General features: G+C 37.2%; 1 protein-coding gene across 1 annotated transcript in view; it reads left to right on the top strand.

Annotated features, from left to right (window-relative positions):
* The window catches only part of Ca8 (carbonic anhydrase VIII), an 88,777-nt gene that overhangs the window by 51,775 nt on the left and 13,961 nt on the right, over window positions 1-23,041 (top strand). The window contains exons 5-9 of the mRNA XM_013009268.1: window positions 4,798-4,893; window positions 8,843-8,905; window positions 10,489-10,537; window positions 11,782-11,894; window positions 17,540-17,688. Of these exons, the coding sequence (XP_012864722.1) occupies window positions 4,798-4,893; window positions 8,843-8,905; window positions 10,489-10,537; window positions 11,782-11,894; window positions 17,540-17,674 (456 nt within the window). The 3' untranslated portion in view covers window positions 17,675-17,688. The remainder of the gene's footprint in view (window positions 1-4,797; window positions 4,894-8,842; window positions 8,906-10,488; window positions 10,538-11,781; window positions 11,895-17,539; window positions 17,689-23,041) is intronic.

Genomic DNA, 23,041 nt, shown 5'->3' with positions numbered 1-23,041 from the left:
TCCTTCCTTCCTTCCTTCCTTCCTTCCTTCCTTCCTTCTCTCTTCTCTTTCTTGTTTTAAATTGCACCTTACTGTAAAGGTGATGTACAGAAGGGTTACAGTTACATAAATAAGGTAATGATGTATTTGTTTTCTAACAGTGTTACCTCCTCCCTCATTTTCTCTCACTTTTCCTTCCCCGGACTTGTCTCCCCACAAGTTGTAAAGTTCATTTGCAATTTAGTGTCTAGTGAGTATTATTGTTACATTGGTTCATCCTTTGTCCCACTGTTTCTGTGATTCCCCTTCACTGTTCCAAATCAGATAAACTTATACAAGACAAAGGGTGCCAAAATCAGAAACAGTGACCACAGGGAATAAACCAGAGGAGAAAGAAAGACAAAAACAATAACTGAAAACAGCACACTAAAAAAAAAAAGAAAAACAAAACCACCACAACAAACCCCTCATTTCCATATCATAGAGTTCATGTTGATTAGCATCATTTTGTATGGTCATCTGTACATAGCTATTGGGCGATTATGATCCTCTTTTTTGTCTTACTGGTACTGGAGCTTGAGGTCAGGGCCTTGTGCTCTCACTTGGCGTGGCTTGGTCATAGCTGATACTATACCATTTGAACCAAATATCTAGCTCAGCATTTTGCTGGTGAATTGAAGATGGAGTCTCATAGACTTCACTGTACATGCTGGCTTCAAACTGTCAATCTCAGTCTCAGCCTCCTGAGTAGCTAGGCTTACAAGTCTGCACCATGGGTACCTACCTAGGCTTTCCTTATTCTTGATAGTTTCGAAAAGTCCTGATCAGGGATTTTGTAGTATGTCCCCACTAAAATAATCTGGTGTGCTTTCATGATTACATTGTGGTTCTGGAATATCAGGTGGAAGAAGACAGCAATAGAATTCTATTTTATCTAGTTTTGAGGACAGCTACTGTCAACATGATGAATTGCAGTTGATGTTGACCTTGATATACCTTTTGATTCCTCTACTATAAATTTACTCTTCACCTTTTTCTGCCCTGTAGTCTGCATTGAAGTCATCATGCATAGCACACGGGATCCTCAAGTTCTGAAAACACACATAAAGGGTTCTTTGAAGAGCAGGTGTGAGTGCATTGTTGAGGGAGGTAATCACCATCCCCCAACAACCTGTTCTTTGTTTATTATTGTTTTATTTATGAAAAAGATAGCTCCTAAGAATGTTTTGAGGTCTAAGAAAATGTCAGATTGAACCTTGGCCTAGACCTTCCTTAAGGCCAGTTCTTATCTGTCCCCCTAGACTTCTATGTGATTGTTACAGCTAGAGAAGAAATACTAAGACTATCTAGTGTTTTACTATTAATTGTAAACATGTTATAGAACATGAGTTTCTCAAAAGACAGTGCCTTGACAATTAACATTCACTGGGAAGTTACAGTTGGCTTGTGGGTTTTTTTTTAAAGCGGGTATTCATTAAATATTTATTATTTGAATGACAAAATAATTTAATCCAACAACATATTTTTTATTGTGAAAATACTGTACAGAGGGGTTACAATTACATGGGCAGGGTAATGAGTACATTTCTTATCAAGCATTGTTGCCTCCTCCTTTGTTTCCCCTTACAATCCTTTCCCCTCCCTCCCCCCTCCCCCTCTCCCCCTGCTCCCCTTTCCCCCTGTCCCCCCCAGCCAAGTTGTAAAGTTTGTTTTTCAACCTAACGTCTTGTACATCTCATTGTTGAAATGGGTCCATCTGTATCTCTATTTAAGCAATTTGTTTGTTCCCTTCCCCTCCACAAATTATACCAACATCAAATACAGAGAAAGCAGGGGTTATACTGTGGGGGAGGGACATACAAAGCAACAAATAAATTATCTTATAAATACGTTAGAAACAATCGCAAGAAAGAAAAAACCTTTGAATCCTTATCTTGGAGTTCATTTTGCCTAACATCAACTTATCTGACCGTTTCTGCTTGTCTCAGACATAGACTAGTTACTGCAAATAAGGGAAACCATGGGACCTACATTTCTTTGGGCCTGGCTTACTTCACTTAATATAATTGTTTCCAAGTCTTTCCATTTCCTAACCCAGATGCCCCTCAGTAGATGAATGGATCAAGAAAATGTGGTATATATACACAATGGAATTCTATGCCTCCATCAGAAAGAATGACATTGCCCCAACAACATTTAAAATATGAGTTTAGCCAGGCATTGTTGGCTCAAGCCTGTAATCCTAGCTACTCAGGAAGCTGAGATCTGAGGATTGTGGTTCAAAGCCAACCTGGGCAGGAAAGTCTGTGAGACTCTTATCTCCAATAAACCACTCAGAACACTGGAAGTGGTAGAGCACTTGCCTTGAGCTGAATTGCTTAGGGACAGTACCCAGGCCCAGAGTTCAAGCCACATGATCGCACCCCCCCAAAAAAAACGTGAGTTTAATTCTTCAAATTTCACATCATCTTATTCCTCTCCTGTGCTTTAGTTTCTAAAAGGTCAATAACTTTATTTCTTATGGAATATTTTTATATTCATGGTGAATAAATTGGTGATACTATAAAATTAATTTAATTCAAAGTGAAAGGTAGAATCCTACCAGATTTATACTGTTGCCAATTGTCTGGACTGAAACAAATATAAATATCTGTTAAAAATGTATAGTATCCTCCAAATATATTTATTATATTCTACCACTTTAGGTTTTGTTTAAAAGGTTTAGATTTTATGTGAGACTTACTATCCAGGAAATTTTTAAATTATGTAATGGAAGTCTTCAAATCCAAAAGTTTATCCTTTGAAATGGCAGTACAGGAATCAAACTTTTCAAGAGTAAAAAATATCTGTTTCTAAAAGGAATATACTATGGTCATATTTTTTTTTGTCGGTCATGGGGCTTGAACTCTGGGCCTGGGCACTGTCCCTCAGCTCTTCAGCTCAAGGCTACTGCTCTACCACTTGAATCACAGCACCACTTCCAGTTTTCTAGTGGTTTATTGCAGATAAGAGTCTCATGGACTATCCTGCCCACACTGGCTTTGAACGGCGATCCTCAGATCTCAGCCTCCTGAGTAACTAGGATTACAGGCATAAGCCACTGGTACTTGGCTCATGGTCATAATTTTATGCTTACATGTCACACAAAGATGGGCTGTTAGTGGAGAGTTATTTTGTACAGTTGGTATTTTTAATTCTCCTTTTGAAAATTGGTTAAAAAACGTAGTTTTCACCTTAGGAAAAGAAGTTTGTATTTCTTCCATTTGAAAGATGTTCACTTTTGTAGATCTTTTACGTTATGTGTCATCCATAATTTTGCAAAATACTTTAATCTTTTCCTTTTCATATTTATTAATTCTTCCAGCTCTTTTTTTACTTGTGGGCTTCTGTCTTTAAAATTCTTCAGGATCCTCTGCTAGTTTAGCCACATTGAGTCCATAGCTTCTTGCAACAACTCCTCTGGTTATTTGATAAAGGAAAGTGACAAAATCAGTTCATCTTCATCTGAATTCTGTTTGCTTTCATCTTTGTTAACCAAGGACCCCATGTGGTAGTTTACCACCTGTTGGGAGTAACTTTTTTCTAGTTCACAAACTGGTGGATAATGGGTGACAAACAGGATTAAGGATTTCTTTCACCTGTGTTTTTCACAGTCCCATCTTCACTGTATTAGTCTGTTACTTGTTTCTATTACTGATTTTATTACCTCCCTCTAGTGGCCAGTTTTTAGTCTTGTATTGCACATGGACAAATTCAGCAGTGGAAAAATTAGAAAACTGACCATCTTCATGAGACTTAAAAACTATTTTAGTATAGTTGCTAAAATAGTGAATTTTAGTTGTGTGTTTTTGTATTGAAAGCTAATTTTCAAATGGGGAAATGTCTTAAGGTGGTAAATGACACAGTTGATTAAAAGCTATAATGAAGACAGTATTTCTGGCAGAAGATTTTACCTAGTGGCTGCTATACTAAGAAGCTCAGTCACAATTTGATTTTTAATGAGGGAGCTCAGCTGGTCTCTTGCAGGTGTTTTTCAGTGCTGTAGGAGCAAGGGAATGCTCTAGAGACACTTGGAAGCTCCACAGATATATGAAGTAGGCTTCTCTGCCCTCATTGGCATTTTTTCACAGAAAAAAATTTCTATCTAGTTCTATCTAGGTTTACAACAGCCTTTATTATTTTACCATGGCTTAAAAAATAGCATTTCTTTAAATAGTGTGCTGTCTTTGGTTATTCTAAGTTGAAATAATTTGCCAGTATTTGAGACTGGCTTTCTATAGTTTCTGGTGGAAATTCTGGGTGGATTACAAGTAGAAATCCCATTTCTTTATTTCTCCTTTTCCCCCATCTCTGTCTGTCTGTCTGTCTGTCTGTCTGTCTGTCTATCTATCATGCTGGGATGAAACCTGGGGCTTCTCATATGTACTATACAAACAGCTTCTGAGCTTCTGAGCTGTCTCACTAGCCCCTCCCCCCATGCCTCACTCTACCTTATATTCTCCTTTGAATGAATTATGGTGTTTGTGCCCAGATCTGGAGTTTCATTCCATTGAGATCCAGAGGGAATGGCATTTAAGGAAAGATAATTGAATCAATAGGAAATCTTTGAAATTTTCCTTGATGTGCTTCTCCTGAACTGAATTGAAGGAAGAAGTAAGAAGGAAGAATTCCTGCAGAGAACTCCTATTCAGGCAACAGTCTACTTGTGGTTTCCTTGTTGCGCAGATACCATAGAGATACAGTGAAGATGAAGATACACTTTATTTGTGCTTACAAGGAAGGGCACTAGTGATATGATGTGTGTTTGTCACCCACCAGCTGCACCTGATCCACTGGAACTCCACTCTGTTTGGCAGCATTGATGAGGCTGTGGGGAAGCCACATGGCATAGCCATCATTGCCCTGTTCGTTCAGGTAAACCATTGTTACAGTTGTACTGATTAGAAGATGCTGATTTCCAAGTCATTTGTAAAATACTTTCTATTCTTTCAACTTTACTACTCAAAGGTAAAATTCAAACACATATACAGAGAACACTGATCATGTAAAAATATAAAACTCCATCTTTTCAGTTCATGAGAGTTCAGCCAAATTCCTTGCTAGAAAATAGTTTACTTATTATTTTCCTCAGTGTAGCATCTAGAGTCTTGGGAGAAATGATTTTGAAAGCATCTCCTGAAGGTAGAGTTCATTTCATTTATGAAGAATTTCAGAAATACCTTTAAACCCAAGCTTACTGCAAAACCTAAGAAAAATCAATAATATAATCATGTAGTGGATTACTTTAGCTCTTTGTTATTAATAATTTTCATTTGAAGATGATTTGAAGTTTCTCATAGGAAACACGACACGAGATAAGACCAGAGTGTTGAAAGTATAACAAATGTCATAGCATTTAAAAGCATATCATTATTTTTAAAATGAATTCTCTTCTCACTATTTATTTATGTAACTTTTTATGGGCTTCATATTCTTTCTATTTTATAACTGCATATATATGCTTTATATACATACACACATGTATACACACACACACACACACACACATATAGCAGAACAACGTCACAATGTATCAATCAAAATGATTTAACTAATAACTTGGTAATCTTGTTCATTAAAGACTTAATTTTAATTGGGTGCAGTGGTTCACCTCTCATCCCAGAAACACAGAAGGCAGAGGTAGAGGGACATCCCCCTTCCCTCCTGGGGCTGGCTCTCAGCTTAGAGCAGTGGAGAGGACATTGTGGCCAATGAGTATGGACTTACCTTCTAAGAAGCTTGACTGGAGATAAGTACAAAATAGGCAATTGCTAGTGGTATTTATGAAATTAAAGATCTTGTATTTCTGTTCTAAGCAACAAGAGTTAGTATAGTCGTTGAGTTTAAAAATATTGAAAAAGAGAAAGGATAGCATATACAGAAAAGTCTTAGAGGAGAAATGAGTGCATGAACTGGAGAATGCACATAGATGGAAAGAGTTGGATTGGTGGCAAACCATCCTTTCTCTGAAACAGAGGGCCAGGAGGAAAAGGGCCAATTTGGAGGCAAAGAGAGGCAAAAAAAATTAGGGTAGCTCATGACTTATGGCCTCTGGTATATCTGAGACAGACAAAGCAACATTATTTATGGAATGAGGGATCAAGGGTGTGGTTGGGCTTTGGAGTAGCTTAGAAGGGAGGAGAATAAACAGTAAGGGGGAGAGTAAACAGCCACTTGTGTCTGGTCCTCATGATTGTTCAAGTTAGCAATGACAGTTTTCTGTCCAGGCAAAGGAGAGCAAGGCATTCTAGCAAATTGTTGTGCTGATCTATTGTATCACAGATGGCCTGAGAAGATGTAGGGATGGAGACTTGCTGGTGGTGGAAGAGATGGCATTCAGTCCAGCAGAGAGAGGGCAGGAGATGAAGTCAAGAGGAGCAAGAAAGCCTTCGTTCTTAATGATTAGTAAAAGGAAAGAGAGGAACAGAGGAGGAGAAAGCTGAGCGATGTAAGAATGGTCAGAGAGAATGGTTGTTTGGACTTCAGATGAAAGTGAATGCAGGGTATGGTCTCAGTAGGTGTGCTGAAGGTGAAGGATGGAGGGGTCAGGTTTCTCACAAGACTCTCAGGAGGACAGAGGAGGAGTGCCTAGGAGGAGTGCCCAGTGGGTCAGTAAATGACAGTGAAGACATGATGGCATCGGAAGTAGATAGTCAACTAGGGAAAATTGTCTGTGCTTGTGAGTGAGAGATACTAAATTAAAGGTGATATTGGAAGACTGACAGCTTTCTTCCTTCTCCCCGGGAGACTGCCCAGTGTCCACAAGGAAGGCCTGAGAGAGCTATAGTCTGGAGAGACCTAGACAGGAAATAATGGGAGGCCATGTCAAGAACAGAGCCATCCTGTATACAAGGAGTACAATGGACAAAAGATGAGACAGAGTTAGAAGTGAAAACAGGTGGAACAAGGTTAGACTCTAGGAGAAGAGAAATGCCCAGAGTTCTTTGTTGTGGTAAAGGATGGAAGAGTGAGAGGAAAGGGAGTAATTGGTCTCATGGTCCCAGTCTCCTTGGCAACATTGAAGATGAATGGCTGTAGGATTGTAGTGTGAAGATGGTTGGCTACACTTGGTTTTTGGTGGTCATAATCTCTTCATATAAAATCTTTGGCAAAAGAAGGAAACTCACAAAGTAATTGATACAATTTGTTGTAGTTTTTCTGGGTAAAGTTTTATAGATAAAAATCTTAATGGAGAGAAGGAACAAATTACAATGATTAAGTGCTCTGTATGTAAGAATCTGTATTTGATGCTGAATTCAGGTTACAAATGCAAGGATAACATGAATTGAATTATGATGTGACAGACTGGGGTGGGGATCTTCCGGGTACACAGTGGGACAGACACGTATGCTTCTTATTGGCTTTCTGAAACCATCAGCCTGCATTGATAATTTTATATGGCCTAAGAATGATATTATCAATATCCATATGATTCTTGGTAGAAAAAAATTGGGTTCTTACCCCCATACTTATCTGTGTTCTAAATAATTTAATTTAATTTTAACCTTCAACCATGTAACTATTACCTTCTCCACTGTGTTGCTGAGGAAGAATATAGAGGTTGAAGTAAACCTGCCCAAAGTCACACAACTAAAAAGTGGAGGTACCAAGATTAGAACCCAGGCAGTTAAGAAAAGCTGCTCACTCCTAGACCAGTGCATTATATGGTCTAACAATGTGCATATGTGGACTCTTTTTAGGGTTTAAAATCCATCAGGAGATATATGAGGTGGAGGTAGTCCACAGCTAGAGGCACAGGTGTCCAAGTTTTGTCTCCTGGTTAAACCACTAAGACAAGGATGGTTCCTTTCTCCTGAGGATAAGGCTTCTGCTTGAGATTGTGATTTCTTCACTTATGCATATATTTGCATTAGGTGTTTTTTAAAAAAGCAAACTTTTCAAAATTTTGCTTAGAAAGTAGCATATACCTTGGTTACAATGAACTCATTGGTCTGCTTTATATTAAGTGTTGTTTGTCTCTTTTCTTTATCCTGTGCATCTCACAGTTTGTTAATGTTGAGAGAAACAGAGACTGTTTGCAGGTTGACAGCTATGCTTTGTTCTTGCAGGCTGTCCTGCAAAAATGTGGGTGGAGGAGCAAAAGCTAAGTATAAGAGATTGTTTCTGTGAGGGATTAAGTGACCTCTGCTGTTACCTTCTTTCTTGTCACGGACCTCACCAGCTGTTAAAAAGTAGGACTCAGCTTATATTTTTCAAGTCTCAATTTTTGGGAGCATTTTTGTATGTTAAAATATGTGAAACATAAAAAAAAGGCTATGAAAAATATCCTTATTCAAGAATAAAGAGGTAGCTGTAGAATTTTGACTAGTGATGATGATTTATAACTAGTGATAATTGAGAAATGAGTTCTCATTTTGATAACTTTAACAGAAGAAACCATATACCCACTTTTATGAGTTAATAAAAATTTTCAACTTTGATAAAATATTTATATCAGTGATCTATAAATGCCAAAGGTAAAAAGGCAAGGGTTTTGGGCATGTACTGAGTCCTATTAATTCAGAACTCTTCCTGACAGTTTTATATAGCAGCCTTTTATGAATTGATATATATGACACTCTGACTGATACCTATAGGTAGGAAGATGAATTTAAAATGGATTCTTGGATATCATAGCCAATTCTTTATTCTACGAGCTGCTACAAATTTAGTTACATTTAGTAGATAGTGGCCTGGCTATAAATAGAAAGGTCATTTTAATTCCCTAAGTAGGAGGATTTGACCTTAGCTTCTGATAGTTACTTTAATTAAAAGCTGAATGCTAAAACTGTTGTGTTTGTGGTTTATACTTTATATGTTTCAGATAGGGAAGGAACATGTTGGCCTGAAAGCTGTGACTGAAATACTCCAGGATATTCAATATAAGGTAAATCATTATTTAAAAGGGAACAGAAATACAGAAATGTAAGAGATCCCAGTTCCTTCACACAGAGCTCTCCCATATCAAGATTAGCTTCATTCATGGTCCTACCCTAAAGAACCAGAAAAGGTATTATATTTAATAGTTATGATTAAGTCCAGTGTAAAGTAATAGATTTAAAAAATCAGCTAAGGGAAAAGGCACCAGAACAAGCTTCTGGTGTCTCTTCCATATAAGATCTTGTGGGCATGCCGATGATGACCTCAGCAATGATGTAATGATGTGTCACTACACATGTAAAGTGCTAACAACCAGGGAAGCTCACCTGAATCAAGATGGCTACAAATTTGATAAGGGGTTGGTCATGTAAGACTGTGTGCCTGCCTATCTAACTGCCCTCAGGAACTCAGTCTCTAGCCCCTGGAAGACCAGCCTAGACAAGAGAAGCAAGGTATAAAGGAGGAGAACGTGTATTTCCAGCCCATATTTGTTCTGCAGAAATGAGCTAGAAAATCTCCCTCGTTTTTTCAGCTGATAAGACATTAATCAACATCAGAGACAGGGGTCAGGGAGGTGGACTAGAGTTAATCCTGTATAAAATAGTTCCAGAAAGAAAGGAAGGAACTTGTGATAACTTTCCCTGTTTTATTTGTGTTCACAGAGTAATCTTATAGCAGAAGTTCAACCTGTTTTAATAGGTCTATGTGCCACAAGAACCTTCTTTAAAAAAAACCTTAACCTTATGCTTGTTAGGCACTCTGCCACTTGAGCCACACCTCTATCACCTTTTTGCATTGGTTGTTTTTGAGGTAGGGTCTCGAGTTACAACTGAATTGTCATGGGCTATGGTCTTCCTATATTATGCCCAGCCATTGAGTGAGATGGAGTTCTGCCAAGTTTACTGTCTGGCCTGGTATTTCACCCCAGTCCCCTGATCTCTGCCTCCCTAGTAGCTAGGTTTATAGACTTGAGCCCACTGCTTGCCTGACTTCAAAGACCATTTAAATGATACAATTTAAAATAAAACCCCTAAGTGTAAATTATTGAATGTGGCACTGATCATTCCTTCGAAATTTAAGTCCCTCTTTGGAAAAAAAATTGATGAATTTCAGATCTCCTTTTCTGAATGAGAAAGCTCCCTAAATAGATCTTAGCCATGAATTTCCAAACCCAAATGGCACAGATTTTTGTCCAGCCATGCAGTGCCACTTAGGAGCTGAGCTCTACACAAGAAGAAATAATTTCAAAGAATATCTCAAGCCAGTTCAAGTGTTTTACTCCAAGATATATTCAGCCTATGTTGGGTATGAATGTGTTAGAAGCAGAAAAAAGTAGTTTATATATGACAACTGGACATTAATGGTAAATTCCATGTCAAGAATTATGTAGTAGTAAATAACCACAGACTCAAGTAGGAGTGGCTCCTTTGGAACTCATCAATTTTGCTACAATGAGAAGAGAGCGACACACCTCCAATCTAGGCAACCTGATGAGATCATGGAGAAAATGGATTCAGTCCTAATAAATTTTATTCAAAAATTAGGGATTTTACCTTAACATGGAGTGAATATTTGTTTTTAATTTTTCAGGGAAAGTCCAAAACAATACCTTGCTTTAATCCTAACACTTTATTACCAGGTAAGCATGTCATTTCTGGCATAAAATGAATGAATTTTATCTGTGACACTGCTTGCTGCAGAACATATGCAACTGTGTGCTATTAGTGAATAAAGTTTCTTTACAATTTATCTTCTGTTTCAGATGGCCATAAATATAGGTCTAAAATTTTTGGAATAATAAAGAAACTCTTCATCACTAGCTCCATTAATCCATGAAAAGTTTCTTGAGATTAACATTGCTACCTCTGTGAAAAGTTTCAGTATAATATCAATCAGTGAACTTCTTATTCATCCATGTTAGTGTGAAATAAATTTGGTATATAATTTTACAAGACTATATCATTTAGTAATACTGTTATTTATATATTATTCTAATTGTAATTTTGTTCCTATAATAATTGTGCATAAGATACTTAGACTATAACTTGGAGTTCTAAGGCGCTTTATATAGAATTTTTATCTTGACTTTTTCTGCCTAAAATATGTTGTTTTGTAGTGTTTCAAACAACATGAAATAGGTCAATTCACTGTATATATCCTTTGCTTTCTATCTTTAATTGCTCTACAACAAACCAATTTGTTATGTGTTAAGCAAATACTCATGTTCAGTCATGAAATCTTGTGATGTATAACTAGATGATTTGATGAGTGATTTGCTTTTCCTATTATATTCTGCCTTTAATATTTTACTGTTGAAGAAGCAGTAGAAAGTGGGCTAGAAACTCATGGTTAAAATATAGCTTTGAAGCCACCCTAAAAGATTTCAATCCTGCTTCTGCTAGTTACCAAGCTGTGTGACCTTGGGAAACTTACTAACTTGTGATTTACTTTTCCCATCTGAACAGTGGGGCTAATAAGAGCATCAATCTCTTTGTTTTTTTATGAAGGTTAAGTGAATTGATGTATAATACTCAGAACAGCAGTTGGCACAATGTTTAATAAATATGAGGCATGAATCAGTGAGGTACATCATCCAGTATTAAAAAAAAACCTAAAACATTAATAGATTTTCTAAATAAAATTTGACAGAAATGTATAGTAATCCATTGATATAAATCACGGTAAATAAATGGATTATTTATCATGTTGTCTTCCATTATTTTCTCCAACAGTGATTAATTTAAAAATACATTTGTGAACTTCTACCTTAAAAATGATATCTCTCTATGAAGTATTATTGGGTCAGCTTATAGCTTGGGGAGTTGTTGGAATATTCAAGATTATTAACCTGCATTTTCATGACATGTCCATGTCTGTGCCTAGACCCTCTGCTGCGGGATTACTGGGTCTATGAAGGCTCTCTTACGATCCCACCTTGCAGCGAAGGTGTTACCTGGATATTATTCCGATACCCTTTAACTATATCCCAGTTACAGGTGAGTATGCTCTTTTAAGTCGTTGAGAGTGAAATTTTGAGTTAAAGGTTAAACATTACTTCTGTAAAAAGAAAATGTCTGTTTCATGTTTAAGCTCCCTTTAGACCAGTTGCACCTTTTCAGATGAAAGTTAAATGTCTTGAGCTAGTGAAAGCAAAGGAAAGGTCAAGGATGAACAAAACCTAGCACTCATTTATGACCTGGATTTTATGTTAGAATAAATAGAAGTAATAGAAAGATCCAAACTTTTGATTAGTTCAATTATTCCTCTATGTGGTTTTCCCAAATTGAAGAAAAAGGCCTGAAAATAAGGTATGGGTGCTCATTATCTCTATGGGTCACATGCAGGCTATTTGCTAGAGCTTGCTTGGCATGCACAGAGATTTCCGTGTGTGGAGAGACAGTGGAGCTGGAGTGAAAACTTTAAAATTGTTCATTGGCTTTACTTTTGGTCACTTACCTGTAGCCTTAAGTTCTGCTTAGGTGCTATTGGTGCTTTAAATACTAATGTAAGCTAACTGGGGTGGAACATACCAGTAATCTTAGCTATTAGGTAATGTGAAAGGTCAGGAGTTCCAGACCAGCCTAACATTAAAAAAGATTGGAGTACTTGGGGCGTCAGCTGATAGAACATGTGATAGCTACAAGAAACCCAATAGATAGTAAGGCAAATAATTACACTTGTCATGATTAATTAAACAGCAGTCTAAACATTCACACAGTGAGAACAAAGGAGGATATTTTTAGGAGAGGATCACAGAGCTCAATAGCTACATGCATATGACCGTATAAAATGACGCTTATCAAAATGAACTCCAAGAAATGGAAACAAGAGGCTTTTTTATTGTACTGTTTGCATTTTTTTTGTTTTTTGTTTTTTTTCCCTTGGTGTATTCCCTTTTGACACTGTTTTTGATTTCTGTACCCTTTGTCTTGTATATAAGTTTATTTGATTTGGGGAAGGGGAAGCACAGAACCAGTGGGACAAAGGGTGAACCAATTCAACAGTGAAACTCACTAGATACTATGTTGGAAATGAACTTTACAACTTGTGTGTGTATGTGGAGGGAGTCAGTTGGGAGGGGAAAAACTGGGAAGGAGCGAAAGGGTGACACTGTTCAAAAGGAAATGAACTCATTACCTGATTTTACCCTCTGTACATCACCTTTACAATAAATTTTTAAAAAAAGGAACATGTAGTAACATCATTATAAGGTATAAACAACAATTTAGAAGGATCTGAGTGTTTAACTCAGTGGTAGAGCATTTGCCTAGTATTTGTAAATTTTGGGGATCCATACACACAGGAACAAATGAACAACGATTGTTGTATTATTATAAAAAAGGTGCTTTAAATATTTCCTGTCCAGCAGAGATCTGCCTAAGGGATACTTCTAGAAGGCTGTATTTCCCTTTCATGATCAACCTCAAAGACTTTAATACTCAGAACAAAGTTTCTGAGGTTTTCTTTAATAAAGTCTTAAAGGTTGCTTTTTTTTTTTAAAGAAAAGATCTTCTATTATTTCTGTAAGTTAAGAAGCTTACGTTTACTAACTTCTCATTCAAGTCTTCTTTTGTTTGGCCTTAAATCTTTAAAATCCTCCCTTTTTTAATATTTAAGAAAGCTCTCTTTAACATTTTCTCCTTATTTCTGCCTTTTTAGGGAATAATTTTAACAGTTCCCTATTCAGCCTCTCCTCTCTCTGCCTTTCATTTTTTCTTTCAATACTTTTCAAAATCTCTTTTTGCTAGTATGTAATTGCTACACAAGGAGGTTTTACTTCCACACAAGCATGCAATGAAACCTGATCTCTTTCACCCTCCATTACCCTCCTTCATCCTCCCATTCCTCTTCGTAGAACAGTTTCAACACTGTATTTTTCACATATACATACAAAATATGTCAGTCATATTCATTCTCATTCCCTTTATTTTCTCTCTGGCCTCTGGCTGGCACAAACTGGCCTCCAAGAGAACTTGTTTTACTTTCCCATCATTCATTTTTTTCTTGACATGTACTAATTGTAACAATAGGTTTCATGTTCTTATCTTGCACATGCATAATTATATTTTAATCAGAATGCCTTCCTCTATTGCTTTCCCCTTCCCCGTACATATTGTTATTATTTTAGGTTTTGTAAAATACATTTCCTTTGGGCCTTGATATTTTCTACGTGGCATATCCTAATTCCTTCATCTATTTATTCTTCTACGAAACTATTCCTGAGTGCCAACTAGACACAGGACACAGAGATAAGCAATCTTTACTTGCAGAAACTTAACCATAGAGTTGAACACTAAGATAACTACATTAACAATTATAATTTTGCTAAGAATCTGTGTCAGAAACATACAAGGAAGGCACTGGGCACCAGTATCTCATGCCTGCAATCCTAGCTACTCAGGAGGCTGAGATCTGAAGACCATGGTTCAAAGCCAGCCCAGGCAGGAAGTCCTTATCTCCAATAAACTACTCGGAAAAAGCCAGAAGTGGTGCTGTGGAAAAGGCTCCAGGATGGCAGCCAAGTCCCGAGTTCAAGACACAGAACCAGTAAAACATACACACACACACACACACACACACACACACACACACACGCACGCGTGCGCACGCGTGGACACACACACACACACACACACACACGAAGAAGACGGAAAAAAACCCCCAACAAACTGAAAACACGTAAGGAAGGAGTTTAACTGAGGCTGTGAAGCTTAGAAAATAATTCCAGAAAATTATTAAAAGTTAGTCTGGTGAAGGATAGTAAAGAAGTTAGAAATTTCAAGACTAGAGCCTTGGACTAAAGATGAATAGATTTGAGATTTAATAACAAAGATGCCAGCTGTTGTAACAGGGAAACCTCAAAATGTTGGTGCTTTATAGTAGATAACTTACTTCATACTGGCATAAAATCCAGCATGTGTTTCTGATTCATAGTGATGGTTTGTCTCTGTACAGTCTTCTACCTTTCACGCATTTTTTCCCAGGTGGCCCTTGGAGGAGCATGTGGCCAGCAGGAAGATGAATATAGACATCAAGAGAGTTTTCTCAAGAATAGAAATGACAGGCTGTACTTATCTGTCCTGTCTACTGACTAGAACAGGTTGCATGACCACACCTGCTTGAAGAGGAGGCAGGAATGGGAATTGCATTTTAATTTCAAGAAGAAGAAAAATTAATTTGATGCTCAGATCAGCTAGTAATTGTGTTACCAGTGAATCTCTAGTCTTCTATGTCTTTGTCTCTGCTCCTCTTTTTCTTTCTCCCCCGCCTCTTTGTCTCCTGTGACTTTTTAATCTATGTAGATGCAGATAAATATTTGTCTTAAATTGGTTAAAAGGAAATGCTATGTTTAACCGCAGTAGTCTTAAAAATCTATGCAATTGCACATTCAGACACATGTAATAATGATGGTCTCTGTAATTCTTTGACATTTGAGTTTGTTGAAGGCTTTTATCATGAAACATTCTTTTTATGAATCAGTCTCTATTTCACCATGGGCTGATTCAGTATGCACTTGAAACCATTTGAAGTGACTAAAGGCTTCTGTGAGGGGTGGTTATATCAGAAAAATTGGCATTTTAGAAAGATGCTCTGCCCCCTCCCCCAATCTCCTTGGATGTTTGAAATCTTCAAAGTACTACTGTGATCAGAGGGAAATATTTCTGGGAAATAGTTTTCTGTAAGATAGCAGTGATTTGAGGCTGGCTGTTGATATGACTCATTTCTTGCAAAGAAGTTGTTTTTCATAGAATGAACTTAAGGCTGAGGCCTGGGGGCTTGAAGAATGTTTCTTCAGTTCAGGATATGTGAATATAAAATTAAGATCAACTTCAAAGTCAATAAAAAATGGACTGGTTTTTAAGATGTATCTGAGCAGTTAATTTTCTGGTCCACTTTGTTCACCACCTATCCCATCCATGGTTTATGAATTCTGTCATTTCTACTTGGATAGCTATGCATGCAGAGAATGGTAAGATGGAAGACTGAATTTTCTCAGTGAATTGGTTTGCTATCAATTGTAGTCAAATATTTATCTCAAAGTGCTAAAGGTTTACATAAGAGAGCTAACACTAAATACTTACTGTATCTTTGGAACTAGGCTGAGTGATTTTCATGACTGTTCTTCTTATATTACTCTTGTGAATCCTTAAAGATTCACTTGAGGAAATCAATTAGTATTTGGAAGCATGGAAAATAAAACACCAGAAACCTTAATAAAGCATTAAAATCTTTGTAACCAGGCTTTTAACTTAACAGACAATTTGATTTCCCCCCAACTTTGTGCCCTAGCATTTATGGGAGAGGCTTGAGTTAGAATCTTGAGGGATTCAACGGTTTAGGAGTCAGGGATCTTTGCCTTAACAAAATGTACATGTGACATTTTGCTTATCATTTAGGGATTTCATGGACCCTTTTGAGTTTGGATACAGTTGATCTGTTTCATTTCTTCTTTTCAGTTGTGTTTTATTTAGGGCCTTTGTAGATGTACATGTGTATATGTATGAATGTTGCTGGGGATTAAACCCTGGGCCTTGCACATGCTAGACAAATATTTTACAATGGAGCCACATTTATAGCCCTTATATATTTTTTCCCTTCTTGAATAGTGTTTGGTGCATTTATGCTCTATAAATCACATTGCTCAATACTCTGGGATATTTGCAAGATATTGTATACATTGGTTTGATTCGACTTTCTAAACAAGTACTACCTATTTAGAAATAAACATAGTATTGTTAGATTTCTGGCACTGCCTATTTTGAGATTTTCTTAACCTCTAGCCTCACTTTCCTCTCTGCAAAAAGTGAAGACTGTCTGTTTTGTGACTATACAGCACTTTAATGAAATAACAGATGATGCATAAAGCAACTAATAACCAGGAATGAGGTTGGAAAGTGTTTATCGCATCTTTGCTTTTTGCGTAAACACTTCTCAGAGAGTCATGCCTGCCAGGCTCTGAGTCTTCTTAGAAGGCTTAGATTGGGCAAATGAGAGAAACTGTCTTGCAGCTGATGGGAAGGGACCTCATGAGTTTGGGACTCTTTTCACATGTAATAGTGTAGACCAGCTGCCAGAGAAAGGGAAATGATCTTGAGAGCTGCTGTTGCTAGGAGAGGAGCAGCAAGAAATCTCCTGTTGAATTTACCTGTCAAATCTAACTTGTAATCAGAATTAATATACGATAACACCAGAATATGCATTTGGGAAGCATTTAAGAAATAATTTGTTCTTCATCCTTTCTTTTAGAGGTATAGACAGGCACAAAGCTTTTTGTCAGAGGTGTGTATCATTTTCATGCTACACAAATCCAGCAAGTGTCTATGGCTACTGGAGTTATCTAGATACTTTGATCCCTAATTGTTTTGGTGGTACTAATGATTGAACTCAGGGCCTTGCATTTGCTAGGCAGCTGTTCTACAACTTGAGCCATATCTCAACCTTTCTAATTGTATTGTCTTCTCTTAAGATAGCCTTGTAAGATATCTCACTTAAGTCAGGAAGAATTGTCTGTTTTTCTCTGAAGTTTAATTTTAATTTTCTCTTTTGTATTATAATTCATGCATTTGAGTTACTTATGAAACTTGATTCCTGTTAATGTCTTATAAATGAGTTATCTATTTTGTTGTGCTTTTAATTTCAGATAGAAGAATTTCGCAGGCTGAGGACGCATGTTAAGGGGGCAGAACTTGTGGAAGGTTGTGATGGAATTTTGGGAGACAACTTTCGACCTACTCAGCCACTTAGTGACAGAGTCATCAGAGCTGCATTTCAGTAGCCATCTCCCTCAGGGTATGTGCAGATTAATTAAGGAAAATTAGGAGCTCGGATATCTGAATTTAGTATTCCAAAGCCACTTTATGGTCAACCTGATAATTTAGCATCAAAACAAGTAGTCTTCATTTTGATAAAGTCTATGATACATTCTCAAGATCCATTCATGACAAATTAGTTGGCTATTTACACATAATAATAGACAAAAAATTCTGATTCTCATCTTTCTCTACCAAAGCACCTTTAATTATGGGTTTTGTTGGAAAAGCACATGTGGCAAAGAACCATCATTCTGTAAGGAACTCCTTAAGTAATTAGCGGTGTTATTTTCTGAAGCTTCAGCAGTCACCTTCCAGTGGCCAAGGAACACAAAGGAAGGAGCTAGAAGAGCACCTGTGCCACCATGTTGGCCATCTTACCTAATGTACATCTGATCATCATGTCTATTGGTTACTGTCAGGTGGATCTGACAAATACTTGTCCTGTGCATACTAGGCTTCTTAAAAATGGTGCATAATTGCATAGAATAATGGGGTTTATGTGACATTTTCAAACATACATACCGTGTGCTTTGATCATATTCATCCCCATCGATTACTGTCTCTGTGCTCCCACCCCTGAGGATGCTTTTTATTTCATAGATTAAGAAGCACTTACTAACTGTCTGAATGGAATACTTTGCTTTATGCATTGGAACACAATGTATACACTTTAATATATTGAATTTTTGTATGTATTTCTTATCTTTGAAGGACAAAAAACACAGATATGGAAATAATGAATATGTAAAGATGACCATGTATTAGATGGCTACTTATCTTGTAAGTGGCCTAAGTATGCTTAGGTCAAGGTGCATCACAGTAAGGTACCTCTTGGCATAAGGGAATACATTGTTGGGATGGTTCCTGGGGAACCAAGATGGAGTTTGATGGACTATGGAGGAAATGGAGAAATATTGCTCTCATGTGGATCCTCTGCTTCTCTCTTCAGTTACATCTCACTTTGTATTTTTTCTTCATTTTAGCTGTTTATGCATTCTTATTTTTTTCTCTCATACTTTAAGCTTTTCATGGGTTGAAATACATTTATTTCACCATGACTCCATCAAAACGTATTGCATGTCTTTGGGCAAATGAGAAGATCCTCAGAAGGTCTCCATGCTGTATATCAGCAGCCAAGTTCCTTCCTGTCCTATATTCCCATTTCTCATTTAACTACTGTAGCTCATCCCCTCCTCTTCTAATTTTGGAAATGATGAGGTCAATAAAACTTACCTCTGGTAGGAATGTGAAGACATTTATAAAAGGCAATAATGTTTTAGGCTAAGCATTATAAGGGATGAGTTAAAGAAGTAAAATGCCATTCAATTAAAAGTTGTCACTGAAAACCTATAACAGGACTTGTTTGGGGTACACCAAAGTGTACTACCTCCAGTACACGGAGGTGAGCAGGACATATATGGTCACTGTACCCTGGGGACTGATGTAGGGACACTGCCAGTAACAAAATAGCACTTGAAACATCACTATACATGGCAACAATTTCCACGAAGGGGAAGAACAAACCAGTATGGAGGTGGGGATTTCAGGTAGAGAATAACTTTGTAAAGGCCCTGTAACAGTATTCCTTGTGGAGGAAGCAACAGTTTTGTTACACTGAGAGACAGCTTTGGTGAGTCTGGAGTATAAAAATTGAAGTTGCGGGGTGTTAGTAACTTATACCTGCAAGCCTCTCTACTCAGAAAGGTGAGATCTGGAAAATTGCAGTTTGAAGTCAGGCCAGGCAGAAAAGATTACTAGACTCCATCTCCAAAGTAAGAAACGAAAAGTAGAGTTGAAGGCATGGCCCAAGTGGTAGAATACCGGCCTAGTGAAAGTGGGACCCTGAGTTTAAACCCTCAGTAATAACAAAACAAGAGGTGGGGGATAAGGAAAAAGAAGAGAGAAGAGAGGAGTGGAGGGGGGGGAGGCAGGAGGAGGAGAGGAAGGAGAAAGGAAAAGGAGGAAGAAAAAATAATAGTTGAAGGTGAGAAGCAAGTGAAGCTCAGACTTCAGAAGCCTTGTTAATCCTATTTACTCTCCTGTAGCAGGAAGGAAGAAAGAACTGGTGGTTTATAGACTGAGTGTGTCCAGGACTTGTTTTTGTTTTTTGTTTTTGGTCCAGTCATGGGGCCTGAACTCTGGGCCCTCAGCTCTTCAGCTCAAGGCTAGCACTCTACCACTTGAGCCACAGTGCCACTTCCGGCTCTTTTTTTTTTTTTCTGCTTATGTGGTGCTGAGGAATCAAACCCAGGGCCTCATGCATGCAAGGCAAGCGCTCTACCACTGAGCCACCTTCCCAGCCCCTTGTTATTGTTTTATAATGAGGAATGGAGCAGTATTCAGGAGGATAAGAGCAGGTGGGAATGGGAGAAGAGGGAAGAAGGAAGGGGAGCCTACAGAACAGGCCCCGTAAGAGAGTAGCAGTGTAATATCAGGAGGTAATGAACTTGAACTGGCCAGTTTCTCCAGTCTGAGGATAGTATTTTCTCTTTGACTGGTATTAACTGTAAATGACACTTGAAATGAAATGAGATTGTTACTATGAGTGTTATTTTCATATCTAGTCCTAGATCAGGGTTGCCTCTAATTCTAAAATACCCATCACTGTTATAATTCTGTGTGTGTGTGTGTGTGTGTGTGTGTGTGTGTGTGTGTGAGCAAGTAAGTGAGAGATTAGCACCTCTGCAATTATCTCAGATATTTACTTCATTATATCATCAAAGAACAGTATTTACTCTTTCAAAGGTTTTTAATTAATTACAATTTAGTTATATGTAAAAGAAAGAGGGCTTATATTCGGATATTAGTGGCTGAGATTACATATACTTAGAAAATTACTTCTCCACAAATTGCTGAGAATGGAACAAGAATTCTTTTTAAGGCAACTCCAATTCTGATTTCATCCTTTTATGAATATATTTTTATCCTTTTATCTTGAAATATGTAATACAAATCTAGTTATAGTTCTACATAAAAATTATATTGGGAAATCAGACTTATGGATGTGTGCTTTTTATTTGATATTTAATAATGCCCTAAGGCAGGTAATTCAAATTTTTATTAAAGTGAAGTGATTTGACAGTCAGACTTTGAATTTAATGCATGAATGTTTCATTTAAGCTCTTGGAACTAAAAAGGGGGGAAATTCTATTGTAGTTAGTTGCTCTCTCAAAAAATCTTTTAAAATAATTCAGATTTATTTTAGCTCTGTTTTACTGAAATAACTTTAGTTTTTGGAGTTTAAAATGATAGTTCTTTTCCTTTTACATGACATGCCCAGACATCTGGAGGGTTATGATAACCAAGAGTTATTATTCCCATGAATAATCTGAGACTGTATATTACCATTTAAGAAGTATAAATTGTGATTTTTGCACTTGTTGATGGAAGGACTCAGCCTGTAACTCACGAAGACAATAGGAATTCTTTAGCTGAGCAGTGGTAATTCAGATTCAGGGAGCCCTTTGCTATTAAATGGTTCTTGATTCACTGAACTTTCATATTACAAAGATCCAAATGTAACAATGAATAACAGTAAACCCAAGCTTTAAGGTTTACATATTTTTGGTACTTGTTTTCTGACAGAGTATGGTTCACCTGTTTCATCAAATATCAGTCCATTTTAAACCTATTCTATTTCACCATGATCCAGATATTGTTAAGCTGTGTACATGTTTGTAAGAGCCAACATGACAAGACTCCTGGGTTTTCTTTTTTTCTTCCTTATAAGCAGAAAAATAAAAATTGCCCAGATTAAGAGGAAAGATAAATAGGAAAAAGGAAGGAAAGAAAAAGGACCATTTTGCAAGGGTCTCTGACTAGTCCCTTTGTCAAAATTGCCTTCATTTTTCTTTCTGGGTCTTTGTCCTTAACTATGTTGAACTTTGCCTAACATGTACTTTTTTTTTTTCTTGGGGTCCGGTTCAGACTCTGGGCCTGGGCGCTGTCCCTCAGCTCTTCAGCTCAAGGCTAGTGCTCTATCACTTGAGCCACAGAGCCACTTCCAGCTTTTTTTTTTTCCTGCTTATGTGGTACTGAGGAATCGAACCCAGGGCCTCAAGCATGCAAGGCAAGTGCTCTACCACTGAGCCACCTTCTCAGCCCCCAAACGTGTACTTTTAAACTTAATACTTTTGTGTTCCTAGCTTTAACAGAGCTACAACTAGCATCAGTTTCATTTTTTTTCTAATCTATAGAAGACATTTAGAAAAGAATAAGGTATCATGGCAAGGAAGGACTGTATAGGAAAATGAGAATGTCAGCTCTGACTGGGCAGCTGGGTAAAAGCTGTTATCCTTCCAGGGGTAATGACACTCTGAGCCCTGGTTGCAGTCAGTGGAACTTGTGATCTCCCCACTTTGGGCTTGTCTCGGGATGCATAGCATTAAGGTGCGATATGAAAGCTCTAAATACAGCTGTTTTCTATTTACTGTATTATATAGGTTCATACAGTAATTCTTATCATGTACAATTGCTGTATCATAATGGAATGGATTTCCTAAAAGATCACAAAGTAATTTCAATTAAAAGCCAAAACACCATGGATGCTTGAACTATTAAGTTTTCATTATATGATATAAAATTTATCATTAAGCCAGGAATGAAAAATATCAAAGCTGTATAGACTTTCTTCAAGATTACTGGAAAAGGAAAATAATCTTTGATTTGAATTATATTTCTTTCCCTTTTATGTTTTAGAAAATTGAATAATTTTTTATGATAAAATTCCTGAAGGGATTTCACTTTTTTCTTGTCCTTGGGAAGAAGAAAAGAGAACATTGTGTAGTTTTGAGCTAATGTATAGGTTGAGTGTTAATATACTCCGAACTCTTACAGATAATTGTCATGATCCTAACCCTAAGAGTATGTTGTCCAAAAGAACACCGTGGTGGTAATGTCATATGAACACTTTCCTCCTTGCTTTTTGCCATCACAGTTGATCAGAAGGTATACGTTAACATAAAAAAACATAGAAAGTATTTGAATCAATACAGAAAGAATTTATTACTGAAGTCCATCTCCCTGGTACACAGCCCTGAGTTCAAACTATAGTACTGCCAAAAAAGAAAGAAAATGAAATAATGTGAAATAATATGTTTTAGCCAGGAGTTTAAGGAAATATTTCATTTTTAAGTACTGAATGCATTGAGTTTTCTCATCTTTGAAGATATGCTATTGTAGAAGCAACAATATCAAAATGAGCATTTTTATGTTGACATATTGTGGGGCTGGAAAGGTGGCTCAGTGGTAGAGTGCTTGCCTTGCATGCATGAGGCCCTGGGTTCGATTCCTCAGCACCACATAAGCAGGAAAAAAAAGCCGGAAGTGGC

Source organism: Dipodomys ordii, unplaced genomic scaffold (assembly GCF_000151885.1).
Source record: "Dipodomys ordii isolate 6190 unplaced genomic scaffold, Dord_2.0 Scaffold9, whole genome shotgun sequence".
NCBI lineage: Eukaryota > Metazoa > Chordata > Mammalia > Rodentia > Heteromyidae > Dipodomys > Dipodomys ordii.
Note: the sequence above shows the minus strand (reverse complement) of the source record. Positions and strands in the feature narration are given on the sequence as shown.